The 23,928-nt window shown below is 47.3% G+C and overlaps 8 protein-coding genes across 8 annotated transcripts; 2 read left to right on the plus strand and 6 right to left on the minus strand.

Annotated features, from left to right (window-relative positions):
- Nucleotides 1-357: 357 nt before the first annotated feature.
- On the minus strand, nucleotides 358-707 carry P175DRAFT_0505110 (uncharacterized protein). Its single transcript, XM_040898020.1, has one exon. The coding sequence runs from the start codon at nucleotides 576-578 to the stop codon at nucleotides 390-392; it is 189 nt and encodes a 62-aa protein (XP_040748739.1). The 5' UTR covers nucleotides 579-707; the 3' UTR covers nucleotides 358-389.
- A 2,899-nt stretch (nucleotides 708-3,606) lies between these two features.
- On the minus strand, nucleotides 3,607-5,433 carry ecm33 (GPI-anchored protein Ecm33). Its single transcript, XM_040892345.1, has 5 exons — nucleotides 5,352-5,433; nucleotides 5,145-5,245; nucleotides 4,240-5,077; nucleotides 3,759-4,178; nucleotides 3,607-3,699 (listed from the first exon to the last, which is right to left on the minus strand). Exons 2-4 carry the CDS (start codon nucleotides 5,203-5,205, stop codon nucleotides 3,884-3,886), a joined length of 1,194 nt encoding a protein of 397 aa, XP_040748740.1. The 5' UTR covers nucleotides 5,206-5,245; nucleotides 5,352-5,433; the 3' UTR covers nucleotides 3,607-3,699; nucleotides 3,759-3,883.
- A 3,232-nt stretch (nucleotides 5,434-8,665) lies between these two features.
- alkA (DNA-3-methyladenine glycosylase II) lies at nucleotides 8,666-10,476 on the plus strand. The gene is made up of 3 exons (XM_040898021.1): nucleotides 8,666-9,896; nucleotides 10,024-10,146; nucleotides 10,201-10,476. Exons 1-3 carry the CDS (start codon nucleotides 8,776-8,778, stop codon nucleotides 10,262-10,264), a joined length of 1,308 nt encoding a protein of 435 aa, XP_040748741.1. The 5' UTR covers nucleotides 8,666-8,775; the 3' UTR covers nucleotides 10,265-10,476.
- Nucleotides 10,477-10,601: 125 nt separating this feature from the next.
- Nucleotides 10,602-11,899, minus strand: P175DRAFT_0487777 (ubiquinol--cytochrome-c reductase subunit 7). The gene is made up of 4 exons (XM_040895680.1): nucleotides 11,337-11,899; nucleotides 11,038-11,146; nucleotides 10,923-10,976; nucleotides 10,602-10,729 (listed from the first exon to the last, which is right to left on the minus strand). The coding sequence occupies exons 1-4, from the start codon at nucleotides 11,450-11,452 to the stop codon at nucleotides 10,640-10,642; spliced, it is 369 nt and encodes a 122-aa protein (XP_040748742.1). The 5' UTR covers nucleotides 11,453-11,899; the 3' UTR covers nucleotides 10,602-10,639.
- Nucleotides 11,900-12,419: 520 nt separating this feature from the next.
- P175DRAFT_0487781 (putative mitochondrial carrier protein) lies at nucleotides 12,420-13,717 on the plus strand (the record flags this gene model as incomplete). The annotated part of the gene is made up of 2 exons (XM_040895681.1): nucleotides 12,420-12,895; nucleotides 12,949-13,717. 2 exons carry the CDS (start codon nucleotides 12,420-12,422, stop codon nucleotides 13,715-13,717), a joined length of 1,245 nt encoding a protein of 414 aa, XP_040748743.1.
- A 1,017-nt stretch (nucleotides 13,718-14,734) lies between these two features.
- On the minus strand, nucleotides 14,735-15,475 carry P175DRAFT_0505116 (uncharacterized protein). Its single transcript, XM_040898022.1, has one exon. The coding sequence runs from the start codon at nucleotides 15,230-15,232 to the stop codon at nucleotides 14,981-14,983; it is 252 nt and encodes an 83-aa protein (XP_040748744.1). The 5' UTR covers nucleotides 15,233-15,475; the 3' UTR covers nucleotides 14,735-14,980.
- A 253-nt stretch (nucleotides 15,476-15,728) lies between these two features.
- Nucleotides 15,729-18,181, minus strand: P175DRAFT_0487784 (ABC1 kinase family protein). The gene is made up of 4 exons (XM_040895682.1): nucleotides 17,661-18,181; nucleotides 16,970-17,574; nucleotides 16,342-16,914; nucleotides 15,729-16,279 (listed from the first exon to the last, which is right to left on the minus strand). The coding sequence occupies exons 1-4, from the start codon at nucleotides 18,071-18,073 to the stop codon at nucleotides 16,032-16,034; spliced, it is 1,839 nt and encodes a 612-aa protein (XP_040748745.1). The 5' UTR covers nucleotides 18,074-18,181; the 3' UTR covers nucleotides 15,729-16,031.
- A 207-nt stretch (nucleotides 18,182-18,388) lies between these two features.
- On the minus strand, nucleotides 18,389-23,846 carry P175DRAFT_0467267 (serine/threonine-protein kinase). Its single transcript, XM_040894934.1, has 12 exons — nucleotides 23,817-23,846; nucleotides 23,663-23,752; nucleotides 23,185-23,521; nucleotides 22,989-23,123; nucleotides 22,903-22,932; nucleotides 22,771-22,835; nucleotides 22,290-22,722; nucleotides 21,423-22,238; nucleotides 20,479-21,369; nucleotides 20,225-20,429; nucleotides 19,719-20,169; nucleotides 18,389-19,667 (listed from the first exon to the last, which is right to left on the minus strand). Exons 3-12 carry the CDS (start codon nucleotides 23,362-23,364, stop codon nucleotides 18,839-18,841), a joined length of 4,035 nt encoding a protein of 1,344 aa, XP_040748746.1. The 5' UTR covers nucleotides 23,365-23,521; nucleotides 23,663-23,752; nucleotides 23,817-23,846; the 3' UTR covers nucleotides 18,389-18,838.
- Between the last annotated feature and the right edge of the window lie 82 nt (nucleotides 23,847-23,928).

A 23,928-nucleotide genomic window follows, 5' to 3' on the forward strand; every position in this document is an offset into this window, starting at 1 on the left:
CTCAACGCAAACTCTCTGACTCTGCAAAGTTTGAGATGTGTAAAGCAAAGAAAGTACAGTCCGTTCATCCCTCTCTATTGAATTAGCATTACCTTATTAGGTTTGCCTGGCGCACTCTGGTCCGTGTTCTTCGAAAGCCATGCCACTGGGGGAAGGGAAGGAGGAACCGATGTAGGCAGTGATGTACGTACACTACTACTACTAGGTCCATTGAAAATATCCGAATCGATTCTGACTCGACCAGTTTCCCATATTTTTCCGATATATCGTGGTCTCAAGTCGCCATCCGCGCCAATCTATTGGATTCTGCTAGGAGTCTAGGACCCAGCTCGACTCGAGTCAACCAGAGTTAACGAATGTGGGGGATGGGAAGGAGAGCAGCGAAAACCTTAAGGAGGATCTAACAAGGTTTTTTTTCCCCTTTCAAGGGTGAAGTTTCGTCGGAACTCATCCACACCAAACAAATACCCATTTTCCTTCTGGTAAACTCCGATAATTGTAAAGATAAAAAAAACAAAGTAGTTGGGAGTCTGGTGCATGGTGGATGTTAGGGAAGGGAGGAAGATACGTGCCCACATGGGGGGAGGAGGAGAAGAGAGAACGAATTGATTTACAGCCAGTCCATGTTACACAGCAGCTGGGACGACAACCGTGCATCCGTACAAATATCCCTTCATAGTACAGTACATTCATTCCTACATACATCTAACGGGTCTTGATGACGGGACCTTGACAACCAAATTCAGTCATACTCAAGAACGAGACAAGTAATAATAAGAAGAAGAAGAAGAAGAAAAAGTCTCTTACAACAACAGCAACAACAACAACAAAACAAAACAAACAAGTACAAACTTCAACTTCGGAATTCAATCCCCTGCTGGAAACAAGAAACGAACCTGGGCTAAGAATAAACGCTGAACAAATGATTCATCAGAAAAGACAAAAGCACTGGTCCTTCTACACCTCCATCGCTCTTCACGCGTTGAGCTCTAGTCTGTCTACCTGTCTACCGGCTTTTCCAACCGTACAGTAGCGGACCCGTCCACCTACGTCCTCATTGACAGGCTAACCCCATACTTGCATGACGGTGAACCAGGGATGCCCTGCGTGGTAATAGCACCATTCGATGCAAGATCCTGTCCTATGTATCGACTGTCCTTCCTCTTTCTCCTCGTCCCTTTCTTCAGCTCACTCGCGCTTTGGTTCTGTTTTAGTGCTTCGTTGTTGCCACTCGGTCCCTCCGGCGTTTCAGCACTGGCTGCAGAGCACGGCACCAGCACGATTCAAACTCGGGAATCATTTTACCGTGATTTTTATATGCACCGGACGGTCCAGTGCGCGGTGTGCGCGCACTCTATTCTTCTCTCGTGCGGTGTTTCAGATCTTTGGTCGACCTCCCTGCCTATTTATTACCTTCTAGTAAAGCTAGTGAAGCCTAGGAAATACTTGGCGGCCTCTGCTTCATATCTACCGAGAAGGGGTTTGTATCACTGCGCTCAATTCTCCCAAGTCCAGCAAGGGCATGGGAAGGAATCAAGACACGGTATCCGGATCTGGATCTTACTCACAAATTCCCAATACTTGTCATCGTCATAGTCCTGGGCGAAATCAAAACTTCTGTTCTGCAGGACGGTTCTAGACTTGGTCGTCATCACCAGCAGAACTATACGAGTAACAGCTACATTTACCTAGCTCATATATCCATCCCCCTGCCCGTGCATCCCATGGATCCGCGAACCCTGATCAGGGCCTGTCTCACTTGAAACTCGAAAGCTTTCCTTTCTTCTTGTGCAGAACAAGAAGGAGAAAAAGAAAAGAGCAACCCTAAGGCATCCACCCCGCTGCCAGCAAAGCAAGACCGGCGACTTTTGTTATATCATCTATCTATCTATCATATTGCGCTCCTCTGCATTTTCGGCCGAGCTCTACGGAGTATGCCAGCAACTCTTTTCTCTGTTTCTGTCGGTCAGTGCTAAAAAGTACGGACCGATCCGTGCGAAAACCCACTCACTCTTGGATTCAAAACAGGATCATGCTCTAAGCTCGCTCCCGATTTTCCCCTTGATCACAGTAAACCCTCAGGTTCTTGATTCCGACAACACAAGGTAAGGAACGAAGGATTATTCTTGTTAATGCCCAGTGCTTTACACCCCTTTTGATCCATTTATTTACATCAATAGAAATAGAAAGAGAAGAATTCAAGGAGCAAAAAATAGTGCAGCCATCATGAACAAGCCTTCCATCAGTTCCAACCAATCCCAATTCCCCGCTTTCGCCTCAGATTTAAGCCCGTGTTAGTGGATTTGAATCTCCTTTTCAGTCCAGTTAATTTCTCGCTTCCTTTCGTGCAGGTTCCTGACTGGATTTTTAAACCTAAAATCCTTTATTTGAGGTTAGGTCCACTACTCGGGTACGGAGTAGTATGATGAAGACAACTTTAACCAGTATACTTCCTAGGTAGGTAGGTAGATAGACTACATACCATAGTAGTCCATGCTCCAGGCCGATAAAGTACCCAACGGGGGGCACTGGAATCAATATACAACCCAGCCCCTCACAGCAGAAAGAAAGAAAGAAAAATAAATAAATAAATCAAAAACGCTGCCTCCAACTACGTAGGAGTTTCCTAATCACATCCCCTACGATAACAAAGTACCTAACCTACCTAACCTACCTAACCTAACTGAGCCTCATGACTCGCTTATTGGTTCTCCTTGCCCAATCATTTCATTCATTCATTTACCTAGGTATGAAACAAAACATAGGTCGTTGTCGCGCGTCAGATCATGCTAACTATAGTTTACTTACTTACTTACTTACTTACTTACGGAGTAACTAACTACCTCCTCCTCCCCTCGAAGATTGGGACCGTTCGTTCTCTTCTTCTTCTATTATTAGGTGGTTTTACCTACCTCTTATGTACGGAACGGCGATCACAGTGCACACTAAATAATAGGAATTGATTGGTAGCGTAGGTACCTAGGTAGGCAGGCAGGCTACCCTAGACTTCCAATGTTCCTTTCTATGTATAACTCTCCGCTGCCTCTTTCCTACCTACCTACCTACCTACCTACTTAGGTAGTTAACTAGTAGTAGTTACCTAGTAGTAGTCAGGTACCTAGTCTTCTCAGCCAGTCCGTCAGTCCGTCAGTCAACTCTATTGTACGTACTAGATAGAGCCAAGTATACTTACCTAAAATCTCGCTCGCTCTGTCGTCGATCACCCAGCCCAATCTAAAATCTAAATCCAAATCCAAATCCCGAAGGAGAGAGCAGAGGTCAAGGGCAAGAAGGGCCCACGGCAAACCTTCGTACGGACTATCTGCAATACATTGGGAGATGGGAATGTAGCTGTATGAAGAAAAAGACATGGAAATGGGGGTGAACATACCCGGGATCGACTCATCAGTGAGTTAGACGGTAGGAGAAGTATCCCAGTCACGGTGGAATAGAACCGTATAGCGGAGCAAAGAGCCACATACGAATACGATCCTAAAAAGGCTTACAATGGAATCCGACCAGTGTTCAACAAATAAAACATGCTGCAAAGGAACGTCTATAGAACAGATAATGCAAAACTCAGCTCGCTTCCGGGCCATGGGAATCACCACCAGCTCAAACAATTTCCCATACCTGGCAATTTTTATAACCCAGCCATCCCTGAGCCCCAGAGACTCTTGCCAACAGTCTTGCTAGCGGGTTTCTTCAAAAAAAAAACATCTTCGGATCACAAAGTGCTCAAAGAATTCAATTATTATCATAAGAACAACACAGTACAGGAATAAAAAAAACCCCATTGCTTATTATGTGACTCTACACGACCACATCGGGCTAAAATAAAGGAGGAAAAAGTGCATACACGACGGTTTGATATCAAGTGCCTTTACAAAATGTACTGGACCAGGAGACCGAAAAGAGCGGCAACACCCATGGAAGGCAGGTTGGCAGCGGTCAGGACAGCAGCACTCTTGGTGGTAGTGCTGGAAGAGTTGCTGCTGCTGGTGGTGGTGGAAGATCCGGAGGAGCCATCAGAGGTGGTGGGGTGCGAGGTGGTCTTGCACTCGTAGGTGCCGTGGATGATGGTGCCCTTCCACTTATCAAAGGTAGTGCAGCTGAAGTTACCAGTGCTCTGCATGTTGAACCCACCACGGACGTTCTTCAGGGAAGGAAGAGAGGCCCTGTTAAGAAGTCGTTAGCATGTGGAAACACGCGGCTAAGGGCGCAGGGATAGCAACTTACTGGTTGAATTCACCGCTGAAGTCAATGGCACCCGTGACGGTCTGAAGGTCAGGGAAGTTAATGTCATCGAGGTCGTCGTTGAGGGTGATCAGGAAACCACCGTTAACAGTCTTAAGGACAGGCATGGTGATGTTGCTAAGCTTGGCGTTATCATTGAAGACCAGGTCGCCAGTCTCAGTGAGGTTGGGGGCGCTGAAGGATTCGAAAAGGTTGCCCCAGAAGCCGAGCTGGCCAGTAAGAGTGGTGAGCGAAGGAACCGAGACCGAAGTGACATTACGGAAGGTCATGTTGGTGCCAGTGGCAAGGTTAGGGAAAGAGACATCGAGAGACTCCATGTTTCCGGCAAAGTTGATCAGGTTGGTGGCATTCTTGAGGTTGTTGACGTTGACAGTCTGCAGCTGGGTATTTTCGGTGATAACGAAGCTACCAACCGTCTTCAGGGAGATTCCATCCAGGGAGTTCAGACCAGTGTTCACAATGGACACACTGCCGGCCTCAGTGACACCGGTGGTGAAGGTGAGGGCCGACAGGAGAGGAAGAGCCTGGAAGTTGATATCTCCAACGCTGGTGAGATCGGGGAAGCTCAGTTCGGTGAGGGAAGTGAGTCCCTCCAGGTCGAATGCGTCATCGATAGTTGCCAGGCTAGGAGCAGAAAGCGAGGTGATGTTCGCGCCGTTGGAGCAGGACAGGGAACCCTTGATTCTCTCGACGGTGTTCAGGGTCAGGGTTCCGCTGATATGCTCATCGAGCTCAACACTGCCATTGAGGGTTTTGCAGGTCTCGTATCCGTCGGCATCGGTCTGGCTGGCGATCTTAATGGTGCTACCGCTACCACAGTCTGCGTTGAATGTTAGACCCCCTAGAACGAGAATAGAAATCAAGTTGTGAAGTTGTCTTTGACTCACCAGCTGCGAGAACCGCCTGGGCCACAGCGAGCGCGGGCAGGGCGTATTTGACGAAAGCCATTTCTGGTGAAATGAAAGCGAGAGGGAGGGGGGAAATGTCTCTAATGCTGAAGGCGTACCAAATTAGCACTCTGTCCTGGGCGGTTCAAGTGATCCCAGCCCCTGGATAAACAGAATGGTGGTTGGGTATGATGAGGGTTTACTCACTGGCAAGGACTAAACTAGAGGGTTATGTATACGGCAACTGCTTGGCCCTGTGTGTTGGCAAGACAAGTAGTAGCGAAGAAAGCTGGCGAAGATGGGAAAGAAGGGTAAATAAACGAATGAAAGAAGGAGATGCTTCAACGAGGGAGAAGCGTTTAGGTCGAAGTACCTTAAGCACAGGAAGTGCACGGATTGGGCAAGCACGTTCTCAAAGAAGAATGAAGGGAAAGAAACAGAAGAAAAAGAAGGTGAGGGAAAAGGAAGGACTGGATGGAAAGGTCGTCAGACGAGAAGAAGAAGGCTTTTGGAGGACAAGAAAGGAGTCGTGGCCCGAGGGAGGGAGGGAGGTGGACCTATTACTATTAGCGTACTATAACTAGTACAAAGTCCTGAGTCGTTACCAATTCCTGTATTGATGGTATGTACAAGTATTATACTAATACATACACCCCTCATATCGTGGTACTTAATTTATTTATTTCCGACTCCTTTTTCTCCCTTTTTTTTCCTATAGAAAATAAGAGACAAGAGTACCTAGTAATCCTCCTGATTAATTCCCTATCATAATATATTATTTACATACCTAACCTACCTAGGTACTTGGTTTAATTGTTTCTTATTATTGTTTCACCTGCAATAGGAAAACAATGAATTCTGCCACAGCTATGGAGGAGAGACAGACTTCGGGCTAGACTCAACCCCAACGCACATTTAAGAAACTTGAATTAATTTCCGTTCTTCTTACTGGCTATCTTACATTGAGATCTCAATCAATAACTTGAAATTAAAATGAAAAAAAAAAAAAAAAAAAAAAAAAACTTAATGCCCCAATTCTATTCTTTACCACTTTCTGCTCTCTTCCCAAGTATGAAATCCATCCTTTTCTTGCCATATAACTCGAGTGATACTGTGATAGTATTCCATTCTTAATTATATCCATCCCAATAACCCAGCTAGAAGAATGTTGTGGTTATCACCCAAGAGGAAAAATCCAAGTCTGTTGACGCGTCGTTGCTTATCGAAATTTGCTGGAATTTCTCAATGACCCACCACCGGCTTTCCTTCCTTCCTGCGATACGTTGGTATGTGAGGTTCCTCCACATGCTGGAATCTGGTGGCTTAGCTCAAGATTCTCCTCTACCAGGAAATGTAAATATTCTATTTTACCTACTATGTATTAGCTAGAGTATAACTTGAACAAGATGAACTGTGATTTCATAACCCTGTTATCATCATGTAGATACTGGCAATTGTACCTTTTTTGATGATCAGTTTCGCCAGGTACAAGTGGAGTACGACAGAACCGTCCATATCCAATAATAGTAGCCGATAAAAGGACCTAAGAATAAAGTGGCGAGGGTGTGACTGGAATCATTTCGAATATCCAATAGCCGCTCAATCACGTGTTTCATCGCTAGAAATCGACCCACTCCCTGTGATCACCAGTGTAATTTACATACAGTACTCTGTACATACAGCCAACCCGGGTTCTTTTCCTGCTTCTATTAATTAATTACTCAGTAGCAAAAGCTTCGCACTTGGAATTGCAGAGTATTACGAGTACCGCACAAGAAGAATGTTTACCAGCCATCCATACTTGGTCATCATCCAAAACGCATCCTTCTACCGGGGTCAATTCCTGTACACACTACACAGTGCAGACCATTCTAGGTATATCGCTTTTCGATCGGTTTTTAGAGTTATTATTCTTTCGGCCACTACCTAGGTAGTCCCCCACCATCATTAGCTCCACCGTCATCTGTTGCAAATCGCAATATCGGTTCTCAGCTTCCCATCTTCTTGCTTCATCTAAAACGGATCAGCGTTCCTCGGCCTCGCCAATAACCCTTTATTGACTCCGTCCGATATTAATGAAGGGCCTTCTTGTGATACTAATAAAGGGTTTCCCTACCCACTTCTCCAGGACCTCGACCTCTCCTTGATCGCTAAAAATAGAGTCTTGTGTGGTAATACAAGTAACGAAGAAATACTAAATAGTAATCTTACGTTGAGCACGTTCTGCAGGGCCGCTGCGCTCGCTCGGGTGGCTGACTCCTGATAAGGGCCAGAACAGCCTATTGCTGGCATTTACTATCAAAGGAACAAAAGAAAGCTTTCCCTTTTTTTTCCCTTCATGACACCCGAAGCTGGTATGAGTCTTGGTGAGCAAGACACTGTAAATGCAAAGCAATGCCACCTCATATTCGAAAATATCGTATCCCTGCTAGTCAAGTATCAAATGCGCACCTCGGTCTCTGATCTCTTTGGCTGGGGAGTACGTGGTTCCCAGGTCGCATTCGTACTTCTCAAGCCACCTGGTAAGCAATTGGTCCAGGTGAGGCGAAGCTTTTTCTTCAAACGGATTTCCAATGCTCCACTACGGGTGCTGGCAGTTTTCGCTTCACTATCAAAGAAAATTAATACTCCTGTCACCTGTGTATCTACGCGGTTCTGCTTTCGTTTCCGTCCTGTCCTGATCCGCGGTACCGAAATGACTACTAGTACTCCGCTGCGACTCCATACTAACCTACTAAACCCAGTCCCAACCCTGAATAAACGGCACGGGCAGGTCAGTTACTGATTAGTTAGTGTTGAAGAGGACGCATGCTCCAGTACTCAAGATGCAACAGTGAATTTTTAGCTTACCATCAAACGTCTACCAAGTCGTCAGATAGGACGACAGCAAAATGCCTAAACCTATCCAGTTATATACGCGCAACCTCAAGTGAACGGCATATGCAAGATGCAATCTGGTCAGTCTGAACTACCGAAACGAGCTACTCCAGACTTCCTTGCGTGATTCTTGCATTGGAATGATTTGAGATCAAGATTTCGATTGGAAGTTTCTTGTCCTGCTGCCCGAGTATGTGTTATCAAGACTTTTATTTAAACAGTCTTGAGTGGTCCTATGATACACTTCTCTTGAATTCCGGGTGGATTTTGCTCAAAATACCTTAGAGTGTTTATTCTCTGTTGACACATGCTATTAATAGTAGAGAGGCAGTAACGGCCACTGTCGCGTAGTTTATAAGATCTAATAAGTTGTCCGATGCAAATTTTTGTTGGACATTTGGGTGTTTATGATGGAAGCGCAAAGCGGGGTTATATATTTTGCGGCCTCTTGAGTGAAACTACCCAGAAACTACCAAGAGGAGCAACTGCCGGGCAGTGTAAACAGAAAAGTTAAACCCAGACACCAATTAGCTACACATTGATACTGCACTGTAGAATGAGAACCAAACAAAAATCCAGGTGCGCTGAGTCGTTGGAATACGAGCTTCTCGTGACTTTGTAACATGACACATACATACATCCGCTGGAGTATCGTCAACCCCGGAACTTCTAGAGATCATCACAATCCTCATGAACCAAATCGCATCTGCTTACTGGATTGCCGGGAAATCCCGTCCCATGCATATGTAATAGAATGGCTCTACGACGCTCCGCTCGACTGAGTGCAGTGCTCCCCCTGCAACCAAGCATCCAGCCCGCAAAACCCAACAGATCCCCATCGCAACGCAGCAATAGCAACGGAGTCACAAAGTCACGAAAGCCATCAGCAAAAGAAACCCAGAAGAGGAAAAAGACCCTTAACCCGAACTCGCTCCCTCAACCTCTCCTAAGCCCCCACCAGACAGCCACCACCCCTACCTCCGACACACCCCAAGCCCCAGCTCCCAATTCCACGACCTACTGGGATAGCCCCTCACCACCACCACCACCACCACCTCCCCTCCCCCAAGACAACATCGGAAACAGGCCTCAAACCCCTCCTCCCCCCCTTGACCGCCCCGTCGAACCACACAGAACAAACGCAACCCTTCTTACTCCACACGGCTCCTCCCTAGTCGCATACCCCCCGGACGCCCTGGACTGGGACATCATCATCCCCCCCTCCAAGACCGGCCTGCCCCGTCCAACCGCAACAACAGGTACCCTCCTGGAGCAGGCAACCGCACATCTCATCGCCACAGATGCCCGTCTCGAGCCGATCATCAGACAACACCCCTGCAAGCTCTTCTCGCCGCAAGGGCTAGCCGAGAAAATCGACCCCTTCCGCAGCCTGGTAAGCACGATCATCGGGCAGCAGGTTTCAGGGGCGGCGGCGAAATCAATCAAGGATAGGTTTGTGGGGTTGTTGTATGGGATTAACAACCGCAACCGCAACCGCAACCGCAACCGCAATCCCAACGATGGTATTACTATCAACAACGGTGGAAGCGGAAGCGGAAGCGGAAGTGAGACTACGATAATACCACCACCACCACCAGCTGACTACTTCCCTACCCCCGAGGAAATCGTCAAATGTGATATCCCCCTATTACGCACCGCGGGCCTCTCCCAGCGGAAAGCAGAGTACATCCAGGGTCTCTCGGAGAAATTCGCAAACGGCGAGCTCAGTGCGCGGATGTTGCTGAGTGCAAGTGACGACGAGCTTCTTGAAAAGCTGACTGCCGTGCGTGGCCTGGGGAGATGGTCTGTGGAGATGTTTGCTTGTTTTACGCTGAAGCGGACGGATGTGTTTTCGACAGGGGATTTGGGCGTCCAGTAAGTTCTCCCCCCCCCCCCTCTTTTTCTCATCTTGTAGTTTTTTTTTTGGGGGGGGGGGATCTACCCCGAGTACTCCTGGTTCTACGTTTTTACCTGCAGTACGAAAGATTTGACGGTGATATAGGAGAGGGTGTGCAGCTTTTATAGGAAAAGATGTGAGTAAGCTCAAGGCCAAAGGTGGTGGTAAGTTCAAGTATATGTCGGAAAGTGACATGTTAGAACTCGCGGCCAAGTTCGCACCGTATAGGTATGTTCCAACTTGAAGGGACCGCATATAATGGGCTTTTCTCACTTTAATTAGGAGTCTCTTCATGTGGTACATGTGGCGCGTAGAGGAAGTTGATGTCACGGTGATGAGTAACTGAGCTGTGTGATTGGAGTACACAAGTATATACGATAGTAGACCTCGATATAAGATGCACTAGTTTTGATACAACTTGAATGACTCAAATATCCCCAATACGGTTCTTGCAATGTTTGGTATAGAGCATGATACGAGGGATGCGGTACATTCATCACGAGGATGATTGAGAGAAGAATAACAAATGAATTTGTACAGTATCAGTACACGTGGGTTGCACGGCATAAATCCAAAAGTTCAAGCAACAGCCCGCCAAATGCTTCACTCGACGAAGCACCCAGCCGAGAACAAATCTTGTATCGCCTTATCCCGCCTGTCTATACCCCGGAGACGGTTTTGTATTTTTTTGATGACTAGATTACAGTGGGGAATAAGCCATCTACCGCTTGACGACCATGTTGTCAAGGTCTTCACGCTCCTTCTGCTCCTTTTCGATCTCGCGGATGATGGGGCCCAGGTACTCGATATCCTAGCGATTTGAGTCAGCAACTGTTTTCATCCAGCTTGAACAATTTCGCGAAAGTCCATTTTCAATCAACTCTGCATCATATCTGGGGTATCAATCGGTTGACAAATCCACCTCACGCGATTGGCCGATTGTTATGCGGAGAAGTCGGAGAGCTATTGCGAGCTAGAAGAGGAAAAAAAAAAAATCAACTCACCTCGGAGGGCTTGGTCTGCTCAGCAGCGGGGAGTAGGGTGTGGGACACGGAGCACTGTTGAAGGCCGTTACATTAGCCAATTGACCCTCCCCAAATTACTTCAAGAATGACGAACCTGGAAAGCTCTGCGGATACGGAAGACACGGTCGTAGGCCTCCTTGGGGGGAAGGCGCTTGAGGGCCTTCTGGACGGTATCGTTCTCCTCAGGAATCAGGTCATCGAATCTGATATTCTAGTTAGCTGGTACTGCTGGGTTTCAAGAGACGGGATATCTGATGAACCCCGGACGAGCAGGAACGACGCGGAATGGCGATTGAAGGACGTAAAAATATTAATTGAGAGGCATTGTCCTTCGAAAATTGATCGTTTCCAGCGCTTGCCTCGGGGCTATCGAAGATACCAGGCGATGCGTACCTCAGACCGAGTTTCCTGTAGCCGGCAGCGTCGGTGTACCACTGGGCAAGTGGCATCATCCAGTTCTTGAGCCATGGGCGCTTGACGATGTAGTTGGCAAGAGAAGGAGCGGACATGATGAATTATTCCGACGAGGAGCTGGCCTAGATTCCAATTGACGGGGGTGGAGTGGAGGGGGGGGATCGCAGGATGTCAGTCAAGCTGAACAGAAGTGGCCCGACGTTGGAGATTGTGCAAAACGGGAGGTTCGACGGGGGAACTTTCCCAAAAACATCCGAATTAAGTGCCTGAGGCAGAACTTTCCAAAGCCGGTTTCGACCGCATCCACGTGATGGAATGTTTAGCTGCGATGCCTTAGGCAACAAAATGTCATGATCTGATTGGCACCGGATGTGCTCCAGACTGGAATCCAGTTGGCCAAAGGAAGATTTGCAGGTACTCCAAAACCTCCCTTAAGACCGAGTGGAAGACAATCGTCTTTGCCGGCCTTCTCAGTTCCTTCACTACTACTCGTTGGTTCTTCCGTATGTGAGACCGTCATTGGATTTCCTTTCGCCGATTTTTCCGCGCTATCCCGTCCTTGATCCATTATTCCTCTTCGCTCGTCATCGACACCTGAGGCTTCTCTCTCTCGTTCCTTTTTTTATCTCTGTCTCTGCGTGGGAATGAGGATTATCAACCGTTGAATTACCTGGTACTCTTTCTTTCTTTCCTCTCTTTTTTCTCCCCAACTCTCTTTTTCTTTCCCTTTCCATTAGTTCAATTCAGGATCTGAGTTGCCTCGACAGACCCCGCGCCCCAGTCTGTGCACTAGTTAGATAGGGCAACTTTAAAATCCTAGACGACTCGGCAGCATCGTCCCAGTCAATAAATCCTTCCAATTCTGTGCACTTGACCACCTTTTTATCCCACGAGACCTCCAGCCTGTTAACAAACAGAAGAGACATCCTGACCTCCCCGCGATTTGTCAACGGTTCTTTGGGTTCCGGAGCGAGCACCGATATGCTCGGTTCCGGGAACCCTGCTCGGTGAATATTATCAGCACGGACGGCTGTTGAGCTGCTTTGAGCGCTGGCTGCAAGGATGTTTTCAGGCGAGCATAACACGTCAGGGGCTGCCAGCAGCTCGAATGAGCAGCAGGTGACAAATTCCGACAGCTCTCCGCCCCCGAGCCTCCATGTATCTCCTCCGGTTACGTCGAATCCAACCCTTATCACTCGCATCAAGCTTCTCTCCACTCGTGTCCCGGACTACTATGTGACTCCTTTCTGTGGGGCCGCCGCAGGTGTAGCGTCAGGGATTGTGACGTGTCCGCTGGATGTTATCAAGACGAAGTTGCAGGCCCAGGGGGGATTCGCGCGAAGACGGGCGAACATGGTCGAGGCGAAGACGTTATACCGGGGGATGCTAGGGACGGGGAGAACGATATGGAGGGAAGATGGTATCCGAGGTCTTTACCAGGGACTGGGGCCAATGCTTCTAGGTTACCTGCCTACCTGGGCGGTTTATTTGGCAGTTTATGACCGAACACGAGAGTACTTTTACGAAACCACCGGTGAGTTCTATCGCTCTTTTTGAAGTCGAACTGCTCACTAAACCCGAATACAGATAGTTGGTGGCTATCACGAGGTTATGCTTCCATCACCGCAGGCGCTTGTTCGACTCTTGTTACGAATCCCATCTGGGTAATCAAGACTCGATTAATGTCTCAAAGTATGAAGTCTAGCAGTGAAGGTTTCCGAGCTCCTTGGCAGTACAAAAGCACATGGGATGCAGCCCGCAAGATGTATCAACACGAAGGAATCCTTTCGTTTTATTCCGGACTCACGCCGGCTTTGCTGGGATTGACACACGTTGCCATCCAATTTCCACTCTACGAATACTTGAAGATGGCTTTCACCGGCTACAGCATCGGAGAACATCCTGATAACGGCAGTTCTCATTGGATTGGAATATGCTGTGCGACATTTCTAAGTAAAATTTGTGCAAGCACACTGACCTACCCTCACGAGGTTCTACGGACAAGACTTCAAACTCAGCAAAGAACATACCCTTCGCCATCTCCGGAGGAGATTACATTCCGAGGCGGTCTTGACCATCCTCAGGACCGCGGAAGGCCCCCAGTTGCAGCGTCATCAGATGGTATGCCCAACCGACCCCGTTATTCCGGCGTCATCCGCACCTTCCAAACAATTCTAAAAGAGGAGGGATGGCGTGCCTTCTATTCCGGGATTGGCACGAATTTGTTCCGAGCTATCCCGGCGGCCATGACTACCATGCTTACATATGAATATCTCCGCATGACCATCGGGCATATTAAGCACGAAGGACAACTGGAAATCCAGATAGCGGAGGAAAGAGGTTCCGCCAAGGCCATATAGTCAATCGGCGAAATCACGTCTTATCAACGGATATGCATCAATAGACGCGGGTGGTTCAGAACATGCTTCTTCCTGTTTTCGTTCCTGCTCCTTGTACACTCTTCCAGGGGGGGTTGTGCAGTTTTCCTTCTGGGCTGCATCGCTCCTGTCTTGTTACAGATACTTGATTTTTCGGCGAAAGATATGTTCCTTCGGCACGGACCGTTTCTTATGTTCACGGTGTTAGGGTAGACTGATATGGCTCTACCATGCGAGGGTGTCTTTGATTCCTCCTTGCATTGTTGTCCACCAGATTCGTTTTTTTTTTTTTTTTTTTTTTTTTTTTTTTTATGAGCGTGGCTTTTTCCATTTCCCTCACAATCGACATTGCATAGCTTGAATGTACATAGGATAAAGACTCATTATTTTCTATACTTACTTCTGTCTCTAGAATTCATTTACTTGCTGAACTTCAGAAAAAGGATGTCAGTTCGACTGTGTCAAGAAACCCGTAGATCACGTGACCCCACTTATCGCACAAAACTCTCTTCCGATGAATTCTTCTCTCCTTCTTTCTTTTATCCCACACAGTATTGACCCACGCCATTTTCATACACTGACGCACTCAATTGATCCTGGAACTGCTCACAATAGGTACTTATTCCCTCCCCAGACCCTGAAACACAAAATAGCATGATGCATTTTTATTCAATGGTAGATCCAGTCAAACACCTGGACATGACTATTCATACACTGAAAATTCTGAACTGCTTCTTGACTTGGGATATTTTGATTCCTTTGTTTCTTTGTTTGTTTGTTTGCATACTAACAAATATTGCTAGGATATCTATCTATTACTAGTTCCCTACTTTAATCAGTCATGATCAGGAAGTAGGGTCAAGGGAACTACGCTTTTTCTCACTATTAGGAGCGAATACAAGGAATAATATGAATTTTATATACAGTATATATATGATTCTTGCTTTCTGCAAACTAAATAAAATTAAATAACTCGTTACCTTTGTTAATTCATTAAATAGTCCAACATGACATGTCAGGTTAGATAAAAAGTACTCTCTGTACATACAATATGATAGATCCCATATAATCCCTATCTATGATATATTATATAAATATAATATAATATATACGTTATTCAACACAATCCAATAATACTCCTAGGTACTTGAAGTAGGATGGACAAAAAAAGACACCACAGGACCATACACCGAAGAAAGAAAGAAAGAAAGAAAGAAAGAAAAAATGGGAGAATCGAAGCAAGCGTTACCTGGCCCCAGTATTATTTCTCTCCTTCTCTTCCTCCAACGCCCTCTGAACCCATGAAGACCCCTGCTGCTGCTGCTGCTGTGCAAGTCTTCTCTGCTCTCGCTGCGCTACACTCTCACTCATCGCGGCCGGAGCCGGAGCCGGAGCTGGAGCTGTAGATGATGAAGAAGATGAAGCAGAAGACTGCTGGGCCTCCCTTCGCGCAGAACGAATCGAGTAAAAGCAGTACGAGCATAAAATGACTGCCATTGTGAAGGCGGCAATTGGGGCGTTTAAAGACTATTAACCGGGTTCAATAATTATCATCGTATCATGCTTTGGGGAGGTATGATCCTGGTTGACGGGGCAGAGGGTCTGTTGTTAGCTTACCCCTGATGTACGGCCAAGTGGTTTTTTGGACATTTTGGATTTTCTTTTCTTTTCTTTTTCTTTTCTTTCCTCTTGAGATGATGCTATGTGTGGCTGGATGATGGAGGTGTATGTTTGTAGAAGGGTGGAGGGGATGATGTTGAGGAAGATGGTGGTTGGTGCTCTGCTTTTGTGTTGATGTTCCGTGGCAATATATTCGAACTAGACTCACTCACTGTAGGATAACTAGGTAGGATCAATAAATATCCCATAACTTCAACGGTCTAAGCTTTCTATTTAGGTAGCAGAATCACCGAGTATTAGTTATTGGATCAAGATACCATAATATAATACAACTAGACTCTGAAGAGAGATATACATGAAGAGAGATATACGAGTTGAATTTCATCGGTCTATTCACTCTATAAACTAAAACCCAAAATAAAATATACAGATAGCTTTATATACACTCTTCCCGTACATGGTCTAAAAAAAAAACTGTAAAGGAGTTGGGAATAGACAATCAACGACATCCTTTAAGGTAAAGAAAGGAAAGGAAAAGGAAACGTCGGGCTGTGATAAACAGCAAAACAAGAAGATTAAAAGATACAAGAGATGAGATATGCTTGGCTGGGAGTTCATGGAGCCACACGGCCGAGATTATTAAAAACCAAGTGAAGAAGAAGGAATGGCGCACGTCTTATAAAAGCCCGAATCGGCTTTTCAGCGACAGCACGGTCTCGTACACGGAGAGCTTCAACTCAACACGGAGATACATCGTCCAAGCACAGAGGAATTGCCAGAAGTTACTGGGGCGTAGCAGTCCTCCAGTCTCCTTGATGTTTTCTATTTGTTCTTCGAAGACGGTACGGGTTGCGTAGCGAGCAAGAATTAGGAATGTGCGCATAGGACCGCGGCGGGTATGGAGGTTCTCGTCGAGGCTTCGAGCTATTGTAATACATGTGTTAGATTTATCATTAGTATACAAAGTGCAGATGAGAGCAACTTACTGAGATCATTGGTCTTGAGGATTAGGAGAATGATCGGTGGAACCTGGCCTAGCAACACCACAAGCTGCTGCAACATGCCCTCCCCCAAGGCACCGGAGATACTCTCCTTCTCAGCCGCGGTGCGAGAAGAGACGATATCCTTCTTTGCTAGTACAGTATAATCTCTGCCCGTGATTGCGCTTGCAAAGAGTGGGAACTGTTCATCGTTGATACCGGCGACTTTGCGCGCGTACTTGCGCATATTTGGTTCATCCGCTTCAATAACCGACAACCAAAGTCTGGCATAGTTGCGGCGCAGATCTCGATCAATATCACGATACAGTCCATGATCGTAGAGGATGATGTCGAAGTTGTGGCCACGTCGATTAGGATTCGGCCGGATGGCGATGTTTCCACCGTGAGGATCGCAATGCAAAGGGGCGTTGTCGCCAAAAATCATTTCGTTAAAGATGTGAGCTAATGCTGCGGAAACTTCGTCCCGGTCGATGTGGTTGGCATCCAGGAATTCCAGGTCATCCGGTCTATGGCCAGACAAGAAATCCATCACAAGAATACGCTTTTGTGCCCACATAACTATAGAATGTTAGAATGAGTAAAACCTATCTTGAAAAGGAAAGAGTTAAAATACCATCTGGGATCACAAGCGGCGCGTCCGAATGTTTCTTGAAGTACTCGCTCGCCCGGGTTGCGTTTTGCGCCTCCATGCGGAAGTCTAGTTCCTGAGGGAGCGAGAAATCCATTTCCTTTGAAAGCCATTCTAGGTCATACTCAGGGAAAAAGCGCTTCAGCATTGAGAAAGTGAACCTTGTCAGAGCCAGGTCTAACGGCACCCACTCTGCCAACGCGGGATGCTGCACCTTCACCGCAACCTTTTGCCCGGTTTCCTTGAGCGTTCCGATGTGAACCTGGGCCAGAGAGGCAGCACCAATTGGTGCTGGCTCAAACGAATCAAAGAGCTCATCGATGCGGTGGCCGGTATCGGCAATAAACATCTCTTCGATAGATTCGATAGACGAAACGGGGCATCTGTCTTGGAGAGGGATAAAAGTTGTGGTCCATTCTAGCGGAAGTAAGTAGCCCATGCTGCTAAGATGTTGGCCCAGCTTGATGAATATGGATCCATTTTTCTCGAGTACAAGGAGAGTCCGTTCTGCACAGCGTTTGTGACAGGCGCGAATGACCTTGCTTCGTTCTTCTGGAGATGCGGTTTCCTGTTTAAGGGTGACCCGATAGCTATTGATTGACAGATTATGTTAGACTATGCACTCAAAGTTCTCAAAGGATGAGCAGATTCCGTTTCCTTCTGCGTCGCAACTTACTCGTTGATACAGACCACCAACGCGCCGACAACCCTTCCAGTCCTTTGCGCGGCACGATAGAAATGCTGAACCTGATCAGAAAAAGCCACTGCACCGACAGCAGCAGCTCCTCCAATCACAGCATACTTGATCCATTTCCTCTGAGGCTGTTTCCCTCCTCCACCACCAGCAGTCTGTTGCGATCCAAAGAGACCCCGTGGCCCCGTGGAGAAAGTTGCACGGGGGATAAATCGTCCCGAAGGACACCGTTGAGCGGTCGCAAATGCCGACCTAGACTCACTGGATACCCATCTGTAACCTAAACTATGCTGCAGAGAAAGCCCTTTCGGAGTAAGATTCGAGGTATATCGGACGATAACAGGCGACGGGTCAAAACTGGAAGCCCGCAGCGGGGTGCGGAGCGCCACCCTCATACCGGGCACGAACAATGCCGTACAGAGAGCGACCACGAGTCGAGAATAAAAGAGGGGCGGAGGAAGTCTTTCATCAGTACGACCGCGAGGCCATTGGGCGAATAACGACGGAAGAGTTTTCGAGGAATGAGATGGGAGGAAGCGATGAGGGCGGAAGAAACAAAAATTATCCCGTGGCCGTTGCAGTGCTGTTCGTGGCATTTTCACCCCGGGACTCGCCGCGACCGAATGGCACGGTGCTTGTTTCCATACAATCGGGGATCTTCATGGCCCGAGAGAGGAGAAAATATGCACTATTAGTTATTAGACCCAGGGAGGGAGAATAAAATATGACCGAAAGTCTGAAGCAAAAGCGGAAATAGTAGCAACAGGATGGGAACTTTGACCCTCACATGACGTCTATCTACATCTATACAGTTACTGTTCTGTCTGCCTTCTTTTTAATCTTACACGGCGTGAAGGGTTATTTATGATTGAACACTGGCAATATTTCCGAGACGAATGCTATGTACATGCGCATGATCCTCAGCAGATGATGGAAAACAATCCGCACTCTCTAGACCAGGATTGCTAGAATATCCTCAAACAAGGAAAGCACGCGCAGTGACAAACAGAAATACGACAAAACCCAGAGAAGAAAAACTCCATTGCGCCCGTACAATGCGATACATTATTGGACCCTGACACTCAAAGTTGCAACAATTGAAACTCGCGGAAGGAAAGCTAGCAGAAAGGGGTTGAAGATAAAAGGCTTGAACCTGCCAACTATGGTGCCCGTTCTGACTCCAGCTGTGTCAGCCGTCGGCGCCGTGGGAGGACTGAATGCCGACGAGATACCGAGCTTGGGGGTCGGGCGTCGTCTTCGGCTAGTAAATCGACATGCGAGAGTCTATGAGAGATCCCCCGAGATAACCTACTCCTTGACGCACCAGCACTCCCATTCATGCCGGGCGTAACACCCGGGGCTACCCCATCTCTGCTCCCGGGACGAAGTGCCAGTGCTGAACTGCTTAGTGCTGTTCGTGGATGTCGTTGGCTCTCCCGAGCATCAAAATATCCCTTTGATTGGCTTGGTCTAGTTATCTGGGGAGTGGAGGGTGCAGACTGGTTTGTGAGGAGACCGGGTGGTGTTGTAGATGTGCTTCCCCGCCGTACAGCAGGTTTGCGCTTAGCTAGATTATACGATTCGCTTCGCTCATTCGATTGTATAAGCTTTCCAGCCATATCCCGAACAAGAATGGCGGGATCATGCTCAAGTTCTCGAATCGCATCCAAGAGGCCATATTTGGCGAGCAGTCCGCCCTGCTCCTCACTTGAGTCGCAGATGCTGGATATAATACGGAGAAGGTTTAAACGAACTGCAGCCTTGTTGTGATGCAACTTCTGTCCGATCCTGGTGAATAGGTCTGGCCGGGCGAGAGTCGAAGCGATGGGAGGGCTGAGCCTTAGAAGTTTTTGAAGAGGCTCCAAAAGATTTTCGAAAGCATTTGCCTTCGACAACGTCAAGCATCTGACAATAGCATCCGTAAAAGAAGGTTTGTCATGGCGGTTATCCAACAGGTGTTCCTCGACCTTGGCTGTTTCTTCTTGTAACCTGTGACAATTATTAGAGCGAGGAATTTGGTTCGAGGGTAGTGATACTCACCATATGAAAATGGCATCCAAAGCTGTAACCTGCCAATATGGATCAGAGAGTAAGGAGATATAGAAAGCGAGACCCTTGTTGCGCCATAATTCCCGACGGCCAACCTTCCCGGAGTGTGCCATGTCACAAAGAATTGGCAATGCAAACTCCTTTAACGGTCGTTCAGTTTTCACAATCTTCTGAAGCAGAGGCACAATGCCATTAAGGGCAGCATCCTCTTGCCGGGATTTATTAAGGCGACACATGTTATAGATTGTATTCAAGATTTGGTTCGAAACCTCCCGGAAATGGGGGCGCTTGATGGTGGATCTCAAGAGGTCTGCGAGCACGTCGATGGCGTTTGAATTCTGGAGGGAATCAAGAGTTGTGGATAACATGGATAGATTCTTGATAAATTTGAGCATTGTAATCTGGTGAGAAGGTGTCATGCGTTTCAACTCTTTTAACACCCCTAATGACACTGTTAGTTGAAAGAAAGTGATTAGAACTGTGGTTGTTATACTTACTATGTAGAACCGTACGCTCAGCAACCATCTCCTTAACATGGTTCTCGGCCTGCGAAAAAATAAAGAAGATGTTTGCGATGCGGCCCTCTACGATCTCGGCCAATTCTCCTTCTTCGTCCAACACTCGACTCAACACAAGAGACAAAGGATCCAAAACAGAGCTACGAGACAAAATCCTGCAAAAGTCATTCTTCGGAGTCGAGCCCTGCTGTTGTCAGCCTGTCAGTTATCCATAATTATGTCGGTAAACTCACCTGTAATTCAAAAACGCTCCAGATACCGTTCACTCCTACTAGAACTAGGTCTCGTTCATCTTCATAATCATCCTCCAAGAACTCAACCAGGACATTAAGACCTCCCGCGCTGACAAACATTTGAAGTGTGAGGGTTGATGTTTGATACATCTGTTGAACGAAAGCTGCAGCCTCAAGTCGTATTTCCCTTGGGTACTTCTTCGAGGCAAACTCGTTGATAATCGGGATGCCTCCCACAAAGCAGAGGTTCTCTTGTACCTCATAATCGTCGTAGATGATTGCGTTGACTATTCTGAGTAGACATAATGTGGTGTCTCTCCGCCGACATAGATCAAGAATCTCCAGTATCGGCAACATACCGTGAGCGCTGATGATGATGTTCTTGGTTTCGGGAAAATCGTAGAAGATAGCTAGAAGCTGTTGCGCGATTTCTCCAAGTACCTCTTCATCTTGAGAGGTTTTCAAGGAGTCCACAAGCCCCTCAACTTGGTTTCGTAGTCGAGCGTACTTATCACGTGCAATATTGGCTTCTAGGTCCATTTCATCTAGCCCTTCCTCAAGCTGCGCAAAGGGATCATCCTCATCATCCTGGTCTCCAAGCCAGGAGTTGTTAGATAATTTGGAATTTAGCATCAGAGTGCTCTTTTCTGAGCTTTCGTCGCTATCTGACTTATCCAGTGTCACTTCATCAGCGCCTAGAATGTCCGAAAAATCTTCATCGGTTTCATTCTCCGCATAACGCTGAATTTCTATTGCTGAGCGATGGCGCTTAACGGAAATTTGCTTTCTTAATTGAGGCTGCTGGTCTTCTGCGTGTTCGGAAGAGCCATGGTAATGAGTAACCTCATTCGATGTCTCCAGGTCCAGAAAATCTGCGTCTTCGTCGGTTTCCTAGTAAAAGTTAGATCATTACTTTATCGAGCAGCCGGCTCCATGGTGCACACCTGAAAAGCACTAAGTTTACGGTCCAAAACGTCTTCGTTTGCCTTTATAAGATCAGAGTAATCCTCTACAGAGTTCTCTTGGTAAAAGGACGCTGGGCGCGACTGCCTCATTGGCGATACTGGATTTTGTAGGATTGGCACATTGCCTGGGGCGATTGAATTCTTAGCAGGCTGACCACGGGGTATATTTTGGAAATTTGCGTTTCCTGTACCTGTCTGCTGGGATGAGAATGGGCGAATCGTTTTCAAGGGATCTGGATCCCCGGGCTGCAAGGACCTTCCAAAAGGGTCTTCAAATTCTTCGAAACTATCGTCCGACCTGAGAACTGTCCCATCAAGTGAAGCGAAAGCTTTGAGCTTCTCCGAGGAAAGCATGCCTCCGAAGTTGTCATGTGGCCGAAGGTGAGGTAGCTGTAAAGCACTCGGCGAGATAGCAGTAGCAAAGTCATCATCCCAGTTATCTTCTTCCGCTGACACAGGGGACCGGAATCGATCTGCCACACTTCTGGAGACAGGACTTGGGAGAGTGTCCTTTGTAGGTGTCTGGCGAGCCTGGCCAATATCCAGGCGCAAAGATGCTGGGTTTTGATTGTCATATCTTACCCCCTTTCTGAGTGTACCTGTTTCAGGAGAACGTAAAGCTTCATTCCACTCTTGGACACTTTTCACAGCTTCTTCATATTCGGTCGACTTCTTAGGGACGATGGAATCTGATCTTCGAGCATTAACAATCCAAGGGTGCTTAAGAAGCTTTTTGGCGGATACGCGAAGGTTGGGGTCCTTTTGGAAACACTGCATCAAGAAGTCTTTGACAGCCTAGATATGGATGAGTAAGAAAAAAAGGAACACGCCCTAGATGAGACTCACCGGAGAGGCGCCTTGGGGTAGAGGCGGGTGGTCATCGTTGACAATCCGGAAAAGAGCCGGCATAGGCTGCAGGTTATAGTATGGAGGTTTCCCTTCAAGAAGCTCAATGACGGTACAACCAAGACTCCATATATCTGATGCCGTTGTGGCACCCGACAGTTCAATCACCTCGGGGGCCATCCAGTACGGGGTACCAACAACGCTTGATTCACTTAATCCGGTGGTTCGACTAGCCACACCGAAATCCGCAAGCTTGACCAGACCCTCCTTTGTAGTAAGGATATTTGCGCCCTTGATATCTCTATGTATAACACCTTGCTCGTGCAGGTAAAGGAGTCCATGAAGGACCTGGGACATGTACACTCCTACCAGGGTCTCTGGGAAACGGCCAAAATTCTTGGCGATAGAGTGCAAAGAGCCATTCTCGCAATATCTAAACCGTCAGCTACTGTCTATCCTGGCCATGTGAAGTAAAACGTACTCGAGAATAATGTTTAGAGTTTCGGCGGATTTGACGAATCCATGGTACTTGACAATGTTTGGATGCTGTGTTTATCGAAGTCAGTTTGAGCCCCTGGATTGGAATTGTGGGTTAGCAAAGCTAGTATCTCACATCTAAATTCTTAAGGAGATCAATTTCCAGCTGGACCAGTAAACGTTAGCGAGGACGGGGAGAGATCACAGAGTAATGGATCATACCATGATGACGCGCAGCTCACTCTTAGGAAGATCCGCAAGCTTTATTTGCTTCACAGCAACAGTTTCCCCCGTATTCCAGTTGAGCGCCCTATACACCGACCCAAACGCACCTCTACCCAAGCAGTCGCCGAGTTGCTTGAAAAAGAAAGCGTCAGTTTCCTATACCCAGCTGAACACAAGGGGGCCAACGCCGTACAAAATCTTTCAGCTCCGCAACATCCTTTGCCGAGGATTTTATCATCCTATCGTCCTTTGTCTTTTCCTCTCGTTTTGATGGGCTGGAACCCAGTCTCGTGAGCCGTGCCTTTGCCGGGGTACCAGGCGTCTTGGAAGACGGAGGGAGCCCCTCGGCCCCCTCGTTGGATCGAGATACCATCACCGGTCAGAATGGAGAGTAGTATTTTGCCAAATTGGTCTCTTTTAAAAATAAGACGATTGCTTTGGACCGTAGAATCTCGAAAGCGGAGCGAACGGAGGAGAGGAAAAAGGCAGGTGCCAGGGTATCGATCGGGTCGTTCATATCACGACATTTGCTATTCAGCGGGGTATCTTGTCAGTAGCTCTCGTAAGGGGTCAGTGATATAAGGGTATGATATAAGAATTGTGCTGCAGGGAACTTGACATGACTCCCTCTATCTTTTGCAGACCAGTTAAAAAAAAAAAAAGGGACATACAGTAGTGCTTTCACCCACAAAGCCGCGCTGCAGAAACGCGTCAATGCACATTAGATGCTGGTCCTCTACCTAGGTATCTCAGTCAAAAGCCTAGACTGTTAATGAATCTGCAAGAGCCAACGTTGAATCATAGAAATCAAATAGGAAATCTTACCTACAGCTGTGCCTGCTAAGCTGAACGCAGTAACTTAGTGGGTGTTTTGGACTCGCTCCCCTTCTCCACAGCCCGCCACTTGTTCGGGGCATGACGCAGCAGCGACCGGGTG

Source organism: Aspergillus ochraceoroseus (genome assembly GCF_002846915.1).
Source record: "Aspergillus ochraceoroseus IBT 24754 chromosome Unknown P175scaffold_11, whole genome shotgun sequence".
NCBI classification, from domain to species: Eukaryota; Fungi; Ascomycota; class Eurotiomycetes; order Eurotiales; family Aspergillaceae; genus Aspergillus; species Aspergillus ochraceoroseus.